At 33.2% G+C, this 11,872-nt stretch overlaps 2 protein-coding genes across 2 annotated transcripts; both read right to left on the minus strand.

The window, feature by feature from the left end:
• Positions 1-2,584: 2,584 nt before the first annotated feature.
• On the minus strand, positions 2,585-4,749 carry LOC107475226 (uncharacterized). The gene is made up of 2 exons (XM_016094859.1): positions 3,716-4,749; positions 2,585-3,524 (listed from the first exon to the last, which is right to left on the minus strand). The coding sequence occupies exons 1-2, from the start codon at positions 4,747-4,749 to the stop codon at positions 2,585-2,587; spliced, it is 1,974 nt and encodes a 657-aa protein (XP_015950345.1).
• Positions 4,750-8,360: 3,611 nt separating this feature from the next.
• Positions 8,361-10,852, minus strand: LOC107475139 (bifunctional monothiol glutaredoxin-S16, chloroplastic). The gene is made up of 2 exons (XM_016094753.3): positions 10,408-10,852; positions 8,361-9,087 (listed from the first exon to the last, which is right to left on the minus strand). Exons 1-2 carry the CDS (start codon positions 10,795-10,797, stop codon positions 8,584-8,586), a joined length of 894 nt encoding a protein of 297 aa, XP_015950239.1. The 5' UTR covers positions 10,798-10,852; the 3' UTR covers positions 8,361-8,583.
• Positions 10,853-11,872: the final 1,020 nt, after the last annotated feature.

Consider the following 11,872-nt stretch of genomic DNA (forward strand, 5'->3'; position numbering starts at 1 on the left):
AAAATTATTTATGTATAAAAAGGGTTTATATTTTTAGTACACAATCATAAGTCCCATGCAGTTTTTGAGAATACAAAATATTCTCTCAAATTGCATTGAACTTTTTTGTATTCAACAGAACTATACAATTTTTTTTAAAACAAAATATCAACATAATATTTTTTTTGAAAAAAAATAGATTATAACTCTAAAGAATCAAATCTCTCTTTTTTATTTATTTTTTTGTTATAATAATATATATATGTAAATATTATAATATTTAAATATAAATATATCTGTATAATTTGAATATGACTATGTATTTATAAAAAATTAATAAAAGAATATTATTGTGCAAAAATTTTAAATATTAAATAAATAAATAGGAGAGAGAACATTTGGAAGGATAGAGAATCGCGTGTTCCTCATCATTTTTACTAGGGCATTTTTTTACACAGCGCAATATCATCACTACTATCATCACCACCATCCAATCCCTCTGTCTTCTTCAACAATTAGGAATTTTTCTTAGGGTAAAGGGCACTCTCACATTCAACTTTAATTCACTCTATCTTTTTACTCTGTCTTCTTACTTGGTAAGACTCTTTTTCTTCTTTTCTTACTTTTGTTTTCAGCCTTGCTCTTTTTTGTCATATAATATGTACTCCTATCTTCTTGTATGAGATTCTGACACTTGAATATCTGCTATTGTATATTTGACATCTTTTGTAATATTCTGAAACTTTTGTTATTCTGAACTTGTATCATTTTGAATTCTGATGATCATTCTGTACTCTTTGTTATCTGAATCTTTATTATTATGTTCTTTGCCTTCGTTCTCATGTAACCCTTCTCAGCCCCATGTATATTGGGTTGCTAATTTTGGAATTAGCTATAAGGATTTTTTGATAAAGATCTTTCACCTTACAACTTTAGATATTATATCCTTATTTGTATATGTTTCCAATGAAATCACAAATAAAAAAAGGAAGGTATCCAAAACTTTCTTGCCCTATTTATGCTCTCTCTTTTTTAGGAGTTTGGAGGATGGGACACTTCACTTTTTAAAAATATTTTGTACTACAAATTTCTTAAGATGCATCATTCACACCTTTTGAATGTATGATTGCTAATGCAGTTTTTTCATGCATTACAGGATGCTTGCAAAATAATATAACATAAACATTGGCTCTTGACAAAGAAGACTTTTGGAATTAAAATTCTAACTACTAAAGTTGAAATTAGGCATAGTACTTCTTAACGTACTTGAAATTGATGGGGCCGATAGTTGTTCCATGCTCCGGATCCAACAGAATGCAGTGTCCGTTGGGGTGTATTTCAGAAACAATGTAAGGACCATCCCATTTGGGAGCCCATTTTGACAAAGACATTTTTCTCATTACTGCGCCTACTGATTTTAGTACCAGATCTCCCTCTAAGAACACCCCGGGTTGAATTTGCTTTGTCATAAGTCAATGCTGGTCTCCGGTGATATTCTTTCATCTTGCTTCCCACAACTTCTCTTTTTCCTTCCAATTCTTGCAACTTAGCTTCACGATCTCTTGCCTTTTAGAATACGCGCCAACTCCCTACGAGTAACTGGGGTGTTCTCGTCTTCCTCCATATTCTCAGGATTCGCGAATGGAGGTGGTGAGGGGGTTCTATACCTTGTTTGATCTCTAGCCATCACGTCGAAGTGTTCTTCCCCAGTGGAGTCGCCAAGTGATTCGAGTGAGTTTTGTGAAAAATAGATTAAGTGTAAAAAATGATGGTTAGGATGAGAGATTTAGGGTAAGTATATATACTTGTGAGGAAAACACTTCTATTAATGACGAATAAGCAATAAAAAAACTAATGATGATAAATAGAGGTGGAGAACAAGTGTTGAGACCTCCACTAATGTCACAATAGGATGAATGAGATTTGTTTAAAGTGGACAAGGGCTGATTAATGGTTGTTGAGTGTTCTGGTGGAACACCCGAATGCCAGTTTTTACTCGTGAATGTGATGAATGAAATGAAGAACAATGAGAAGAATTTTGGGAAGAGAAAAAGATGAGTTTTTTAGTTTCTCTGTTTTCAGAAGAAGAAAGGTCCAGAAGAAGGTCAAGATGAAAAGTGAAGGTGAAGGTGAAGGTCCTTTTTATAGTGTAAAACCAAGACGAAGAGAAAATCTATTGTCCAATGGTTTTAGTCTGATATTTGGTTTACTCTTTTTTATCCTAAATATCTTTTGGTATTTCCGTCACTTTAAGTCTTTTCAACTGTTCAATGAAAAAAGTTGATTCTTACAAGTTAAACTAAAGCTCCTGACATGTGACATTAGTGAAAGGACATCTAATTTGGTTTTCTTTCAACTAGATGACGCTCTTTACACTTTTTTTTCGATAATTCTATCCTCACTAAAGTCCAACAGGAGGTGAGGTTTCTAGGCAAACCACCACACAAGTGGCAGCCCTCAAACAAAACAAACATAAATAAAAAGTACCAAAGTAAGAAAGATACAACAAGCAGGCAAGCCAAGCCAAATCCAAACAAAACGAAGGCCAACAAAAAGGGAATAACACCAACACAAGGGGATCTCCAGGGTGTAGGCACTCAATCCATCAACCAAGAGGTGCCAAAGGTCGAGACCAGTAGTTAACACACACTACTACTTCATTGATTGCTGACTCTACTGAGAACAATTCCTCGTTAAAAATCATCTTATTTCTACCTTTCCATAAGCTCCAAATGACAGCAAAAAAACACAGAACCCACCTCTCTTTATAATTATTAGGGACATTCCTTCCAAAACAAGATTCAAAGCACTTAAGAGACTCCCCAGGCCAACCCCACATCACATTGAATTCCTTCAACACAAAGGACCAAACCTTCCACGCTTGCTCACAACCAAAAAATAGGTGGTGAACCGACTCGGGTAACTTCCCACACAGCACACGCTCTGGCTGAGGGACAACGCCACAACTGAAAAGTCTTTCTCTAGTGTTAAGTTTTTCATGCATCACAAACCAACACAGCAGCTTCACACGAGGCAGGGTAGGCCCCTTCCAGAGCTTCGAAAAACCGCTACTACCCACCACTCCAACACTCTGCCCTTGTTGATTAAGATAAGTCTGCAGAAAGGAATTCATAGAAAAAGATCCCGAACTTTCAAACTGCCAAGCTACTGAATCCTCACCTCCCCTAAAGGTACCCAACTTTGGCAGGAAGTTCAGCAGCTCCTGCACCTCCTCCTGCTCCCACTGCCAGAGTTGACACCTCCATTGAAACTGCCACACCCAAGACAACCCATCCCAAATACCACAATCACTAATGTGGCAATCTTTATCAAGAGCGACAGAAAACAGCTTAGGAAACCTATCCTTAAGGGCTCCACCATTTATCCACCCACTATGCCAGAAACTAGTCCTATTCCCATTCCCAATTATCAACTGTAAACCTTCTCTAAACACCCCCAAAAGCTCCTTATTTTTTCCACCAATCTGCATAACATTTGTCCACACACCACCACTGCCACAGCCCTCCAAACCAATCAGATTCAAACTGTTAATTTTATTACAAGAACACATTACTTGTTTCTAAAGAGGACACTCCTCTTTTTCAAACCTCCACCACCACTTGAATAAGAAAGCCATGTTCTTCAACACTAGGTCGCTAACACCCAAACCACCTTGATTTTTGGGTCTCTGAATGATATCTCACTTTGTAGTAGGCATACCCCTACTCCCGTCTACCTTTCCCCAAAAGAAACCACATTGCAAAGACACAATTTTTTTGCCACAGTTACCGACATCCTGAAAATGCTTAGATAGTACATTGGAAGATTATTTATGACAGCTTTAATCAAAACAAGCTTACCTGCCTTAGATAGTAATTTTCCTTTCCAACCACTCAGCCTCTCCTCTATTTTGTTAATCACAGGCCTCCAAGTCTTCGTTCTTTTAGGATTAGCTCCGAGGGGGATGCCCAAGTACTTGATTGGGAGATTTGCTTTAGAGCACCCTAAAACATCGCAAGCCATGTCCACCACTTCTTCGTCACAGTTCAGACCAATAATCGCTGACTTTCTAAAGTTTATCTTCATTCCAGTCATCATTTCAAAACCTTTTAGCAATCTTCTGTAGCCTCTGATAGTTTCTAACTCACACGGACAAAACAAAATCGTGTCGTCTGCAAATTGCAAGTGAGACAACTTAACCCTATTCCTACCAACCTCTAACGGTTTCAACAAACCTTTCTCCCTCAGGCGGCACATCGTGCTATTGAGAATTTCACCAATCAGCACAAAAAGAAATGGCGAAATCGGGTCACCTTGCCGAAGACCCCTTTCCGAAATGAACAGTTTTGTAGGGCAACCATTTACTAGGATAGACATAGAAGCCTTTAAGCAAGCTTGAACCCACCCCCTCCATTTAACACCAAACCCCATGTTAAGTAAGACTTTCTCCACAAAACTCCATCTTACACGATCGTAGGCTTTCTGAAAATCCAGTTTAACAATCCATGCCGGCACTCTTTTCTTTCTCACCCAATTCACCACCTCGCACGCTATAAGGGTCCTATCCAAAATCTTCCTACCACCCACAAAAGCCGATTGAACCTCTCCCACCAGCCTTGGCATAAAAGGACGCATTTTATTCGCCAAAAGCTCCGAGATGACTTTATAAACACAGCCCACCATACTAATAGGCCTATAGTGTTTTAAGTCATTATTCCCTCCTTCCTTATGAACCAAAGCTACCCACGTCAAATTTGCTTGTTTGGGCATTATTCCACTATCAAAAAAATCCAGAACAGTTTCGCAGAAATCCTTCCTAATTACGTCCCAAAGTCTCCGAATATATTTGAAATTGAAACCATCAGGACCGGCTGCCCTAGAGGGCTCGCACTCCCAAACTACACCTTTAATTTCTTCAACAGAAGGACTCCTTTCCAACCAGGACGCTCTTTACACTTCAAATCCAACCAATTCACTTCCACCAATATAGTTTCCAATGAAAAGAAATTTAACTCCTCAAAGTGCTCTTTTGGGTTCCACCTTTTTACCCAATACTTTTAGGAAGAACTTAACTCTTTTTTAACCATATTTTTAAATTATTATAAAAATTATTTATGTATAAAAAAATTTATATTTTTAGTACAAATCACTTGTATATAAAAGGAAGAGTTATGCAGTCCAGTCGATGATGCAACAACAATATTCCCTCCAAAAACAGCATAATTACTGGCTTGACACGTGGCCAAACTTAAAAATACTGTATCTTGTCAAAACTTAGCCGGTGCGCCAAAGCAAAAAATTTTCCCAACACATCCACTCTCAAGATTAAATTCTCTCTCTTTCTTTTCATTTTTGGTCACTGGAAATTAAAAAACAATAAAAAATATCCAAATCAATTTTTACAATTTTTAAAATTGAATATTTTAAATTTTAAAATATATAAAATATTTTTTAATATTTATTTTAGATAAATAATATAATTTTTTTGTTAATCACCAACAACAATAAAAAATATTAACTTACATACGTAATTATTAAATATTTATGTATTCATAATGAACAAATCAATCTTTAAAATAAAATACAAAATCGACTCTAAACATTTAAAAATCTCAAAGAAAATTTTTAAAAATTCAAACAATCTCTTTGAATATTTTTTTTCAAAAGTCAATATTTTATAATATTTTATTAATTAAAATAATAAAATATTATAAAAAAATATATAATAAATAAAAAATACAAAAATAATAAAATATATACTAAAAGATAATTTTATTTTAACACTAAAATATCATAAAAAATATTATTATATAATTATTAATTTATGATACTTATATTGATATGATGTAAAAATTATAATAATAACAACTAAATTTAAAAAGTCTTTACATTATAAAAACCATTATTTATATATTTAAACTTTTAAGATGTTGACACCAAATAAATATAGAAAAATCTTCATAAGTGAAAAAATATATTTTTCTTGTATAATTACTAAATGTACGTTGTAGCACAAATAAATTTAACCACACACCTATTTTATACAACATTACAATCAGTAAATTCTAAAATTTTATAAAAAAAAAAGAACAAAACACTTGGATTTTTCAAAATATTTTTCCTTCAAATGTCCTAAAATATTAGGAGTTTCACATTAAAATTTTGTAAATCATCTACATTAATCTTGTCATCTACCAAAATTTACAAATTTAACTTGGTAGATGGCTTTGTTCGCATTACATGCATATTCTAAAGTGTTACTTTTATAAGTATTTTGCACAAATATTTTTAATTATTTATGTAAAATTTTTTATGTAAAATGAGAGTTCTCCTATTTCTTTTAAGCAACACTAGCATATTCTATTCTTTATCATTGAAGAATTATCATAGAATAACTTGTAAGAACTCGTGAAAAGCATATTATTGCAAATGTGTGTATTATATAAAATCGTGTATAAATAACTTGTAGATTTTTAAAATTACTTTTGCAAAGTATATTGTATTTGTGGTCGAAAACCAAATATATTTTATCTTATTTAATGATCATATTTGTGTAATTATGATTAACTATATATCTCATTGTGATTTTATACAATGAGTTTTGTTCTAAAAAAGGGTGTTGTAGAAATTGCTGGAGAAAATTTTAAATGGTCTCTAACAATTATCTCAAAAATAATAAAGTTCTCAACAAAAAAAAAGTACATTTTTTTTGTTTTTGATTTTTATTTTTATGAGACTGATTAACTCTTTTATTAATATTTTCTCTATATATTAACGGAATAAACCTACATGACATATTAAACTCTTAATTTATCCTTTAACAACCAATTACGATTAACAAAATTTTTTTATTAAAAATCTCATTGTCTTTTAATGATAATTGTCAAAGCCGTTTAGTTTTTAGTTTTAAGTTTTATTTTTTTATTATTTTTTTCAAATATATTAGCCGCATAAAACAAAAAAAATATTAATAACTTTTAAATTATTTTTATTTATAAAAATTAAATAGAAGATATATTAATATTAACATGTCATATAAGTATGTTTTAAAAAGAAAAAGAAAACTCACCAATCTTATAAAATTAAATATCAAAAGTTAAAAAAATATATATTTTTATTCGAAAATCTCGTAATCTATAAAAAAAAAAATATGATTAGAAGTCAAATTAGTATTTAGTATTTACTCAAAATACTAACAAAAGAGAGAATGCTGTTTACTGAGAAGTATTTAGGAATGTATGACAAAATCTTCAACATCAGATATTTCTTAATTATTATCTCATATACAGATATATCCATTTTTGGCTTAACATCAAGTATTTCTTAATTATTATTCTCATATATAGATACATTCATTTTGTCTTATAAATTTTTTTTTGTTTTTTTCGTTCACATTGCTCTAACTTTATTATCAATCACGGTGTCACGTTTTACTAACATTCTTTCCTGACCCCAAATTTATATCAAGTGTATAAATTTCTTATCAATATTACATATCCGGCAGTAACATCCAGATCTTTAATGTTAAATGCTTCGCATGTTACCACATAAGATATTTTAATATCCCAAAGAATTAATAATTATATTGCTCATTTCAGTAATTCCACTCCAACTATTTATTCATATCCGTATTAAATCAACTTATGTCATTTTTATATGCATTGCACTGTAAAAACTCTTATAATTATTAGTACATATTAGTTATTACTTCACAACTATTATTCCAATACTTAAACTATCATTTCTTATCTCTCTTGATTGTTCATATTTAATACAAATCAAATCTTAATATTACTTCACAACTATTATTCCAACACTTAAACTATCATTTCTTATCCCTCTTCATTGTTCATATTTAATACAAATCAAATCTTAGTCAATCTCAATGATAAAAATAAATGGCAAATATTCCAAACTATAATTTATATCTTCATAATATCACTCATAAAGAACAAAATAACAAAAAACTCCCTGCCTATTCTTTTTTTTCTTAATAAAAATTCTCTGTTTGTTTAAAAATTTACATATAATTTTTCAAATCATAACGATACTCCTTTATTTTCTACACCAAACAATATCACAAATACACTTTACATTCACACCACTGTAATCTTCATTTCTCTTGCCCGTGCAAAATATCTTGCTAGTTTTGTATAAAGACTAACAAAGTCGCATTTTTCAGATAGAAGATTTAGCTAATCATTTTTAAAAAATTCATAACCAAAATGCGATAATGTCCATTTAAATCCGTAAAATTAAACGAATAAACCAATTTAATCTCTTATTTTAGCAGCCAGCACTCCAGCAGTCATCATTTTTTTTTAGAGCAACGCCTGATAAACATTTTGCAGAGGCTGTAAAGTGTAAATAAAAGACCAAGATACAACAACATATTCAGAAAGCAAACACTTTCTACTTACTACAATGATCAAAATCAAATATACATAACTAATTCTCTCTCTCTCTCTCTCTCTCTTTTTTCTTCCTTTTATCTAAAGGAGTTATACAACAAAACGTTACATGATCTGTATTGATGTTCCAATCCCCACTCCCAGTTCCCTCATTTCAAAAGAATATCTAAATAATGCAGAGTAGTTTGCACATTTATTTTTTGAACAAAGTAGCAAGTTCACCTTTCTCATACATAGAGGTCAATATATCACACCCTCCAACTAGTTCACCATTCACAAAGATCTGAGGAAATGTTGGCCAATTGCTGTACTGCTTCAGTGTCTCCCTCAATCCATAGTTATAGTTTTCATCCAGCACATCTACACTCTCATAATCTACTCCTACATTCTCGAGAATGCCTATCACCCTCTGTGAGAATCCGCACATTGGTGCGCTTCTAGATCCTTTAATGAAAGCAACTACCTTGTTCTCTTTTACTAGCTTGTCAATGAGCTCCTCGAGTGGGACAGTTAATTGCATGTGGCGACCAGGTGTTAATCGAAGATCAGCCTTCTTCTTTGGTTGCTGCCTGACCCAAGTGGCGTTTCCTGACTCGTTACCAGGTGGAACTTTTCCACTGACTTTTATGTGTTCTTCCATCCAAGACTTCCATGCTTCAGTTAAAGTTGATCTATCAGGGTCATCCACAACCCCAAACTAAAACATACAATTTCAAAAAAGAAAAAAAAATCACAACCAGGAAAGTCATATGACAGGAGATTTGGAGAATGGTGATCTTAATCAGACTAAAACATTCTGTTAATTGGATCATATTATTATGGCATACAAAACAAAACAAGACAACAAATCATGAGACTCTGTCACTTCCAATATTGTTGGTTTGCACTTTGCACCTGTTATCATGCCAACTTTGTTGAACTAAATTAAATCAAAAGCAGGATAAAGTCAAAGATTTCAAGTCAGATAATTCATATTGATTATCTACTTAATCCGTGTAAATGAAATGAGCGCATAAATCTCTTTTCCCAAATCTTCTAACTTTCGGGAAAAACAGTACAATAGAATTTTGGGATGGTCTGGTAAGCAATACAGCTCTTGCAACTCTAGGCATCAAATATGGGTGTGGAGTTGACTGACTCAAATATAGGGGGTCGAAATCAATGCCCATTGCACCATGTTGCTCTCCCCTTTCTAAAAGGAGCCTTAAATATTCTTTACAGCATAGTTGCACAGAGCATCCTTTGGCTGATGACTGCTGTCAGGGGAGTCAACGAACTTCATCCCAGAATAAGCCTCAATCAGTGTTGTTCAGCCATCAACACTAGCATTCTATTGTGCATAACACAACCTTGTATTCACTTCCAAGTCCCACCTATTTTCTTTTACTTCACTCAAATAAACTCTGATAGGTTGATTTCACAGATCATATGTACATGGATTATGTATTCATTTCTTTAACATTGAAACGTAAATGTCGCATGGTTCCTTCCTCATCAAAGTCAGATACTCAAAATTAAACCATTTCCTAGTCATGGTAAGATTTCATTCAACAACAACAAAAGACAACACAAACAACAAACAAATGTTCCCTTAATTACCTATAATAACCAATTAACCATGTCCACAAGTCAGAGCCTCAAATCTAAATCTTCCTTAATGTTTCAACTACTCCCTTCCTCTATCTATCATATTACCCTCTTACTCTCTTCACTTAAAGCGGATTTTAATTCTACGCACATAACCTGATAAAGCAAACATCTACCACATTTCTCACAATACATGTTACTCCAACTTCATCTCCAACACTTCAATTACTAGCCATATCGAGTCTAAGTCCGATTCTTCAAAATCTAAAGCCACTTTTATTTTATTTTTTTCTAAACAAGCAAACTAAAACAATAGAAGCAAACAGAATAAACAATTTCAAAAATGGAACCAGACACATAACTCAGCATCTTTCTCACACTTCATTTCCGAAACCACAAAATCACCATAGCAAGAAGAAAGCTTCTTTACCTTGACGGAGCCACATAGCTCCGGCACCGATTTCCAATGACTAGAAACGCTCGCCGCAATGTTCCGTGACAAACCGATGAACTGAAGCTCACCGCCCTTGCCGTAAACGGCGTAAACTCCGGCGGAAGATGGCAAATCTCCGGCAATTTCTCCGTTCTCCGGAGACACCGTGACCGGGTCCGTGTCGCTGAGGTTCTTAACGGCGAGGACCACCGGCAGCCATGGACGAGACCTCTTGGATGAGTGGTAGGGCTTGGGAGAAATAGCGCGGAGGTTGAGAGAGGGCTTAGGGTGGGAATTGAAGAAAAGAGTAGGGGTATTTTGGGGAATAGAAGAGAATAAGCGAATGAAAGAGAGGAGTTGGATAGAAGAGACGTTTGTAGAAGCCATTGATGAGGGGAAAGAAATGGTGACTGGTGAGTCGACTGATAAACCTCTGCTCTCTCACCTTCTCTTTTTCTCTTTTTTATTTTATTTATTTTGGGTTGGGCTCTCTAATTTGCTCCTTTTTAACTTCTTTGTCCAAGTTTGTACAAATTCAGGTCCATTAAAGAGGGTAATTCAAAGCCCAGTAATAAATGAAGGCTAGACAAAAAAAATAAAGGCAACCAACTTGGGTTGGTCGAGTGATTAGCTCATTTGTCCACTTAAATAAGTGTCGGAAGTTCGAATCACGCCTTATACATGCAGCAACCCATAAAAAAAATGAAGGCTAGACAAAAAAGTTAAATTAAGGGAAAAAAAGGTGAAATTTTTATATTGAACAAACAAATTAATCTTTAATATTTTTTTTACGAATTGACTGCTGGTCTTTTAGAATAGTAGAAAAGGTAGTATTTAATAAATTAAAAGGACAAATTAATTCTTAAATTTTCTAAAAAAGTATAGTTAATAATATATTAAATTATGTAAAATTTTGAAAGATAAGATCTTAGTTTATCTATTCATTTTGTTAGTAAATAATTTTTATAATATTATAAATGATCAAAAACCAATATGTCAAGTTTTTTAATTAAAAACTAATTTGTCTGATAAAAAAAGTTTTTTTTTTTTTTTGGTTTCTCACGGTATCCCCCAGCCCGGCAGGCCAAGGACTAATCCGCCGCGGTACTGAGCTCCATTAAGGGTTTGCCGCTGGCCAATGGGTTGCTGCATGCACAAGGCGGGATTTGAACCCCCGACACTTGCTTAAGCGGACTAGTGAGCTAACCACTAGACCAACCCAACTTGGTTTGATAAAAAAAGTTATTAACAACCAATTTAGAGGTGTTTTTTTTTTTTTCAAGTTGTCAACAATAGTATTACTACTAGCTAGGATGATTTGATGTTGGTGGTGGGCTATATAGAAGGTTTTGTTTTGAATAATAATGACAATGTTTGCTTGTGATTGGTCTTGTAAGCTTTCAAGTTTGATTTAATTAAGAATTTTATTGCTACTTTGATTGTTGTAATCGCAACCACTTCT

This window comes from Arachis duranensis, chromosome 2 (genome assembly GCF_000817695.3).
Source record: "Arachis duranensis cultivar V14167 chromosome 2, aradu.V14167.gnm2.J7QH, whole genome shotgun sequence".
In the NCBI taxonomy this organism is placed as follows: Eukaryota; Viridiplantae; Streptophyta; class Magnoliopsida; order Fabales; family Fabaceae; genus Arachis; species Arachis duranensis.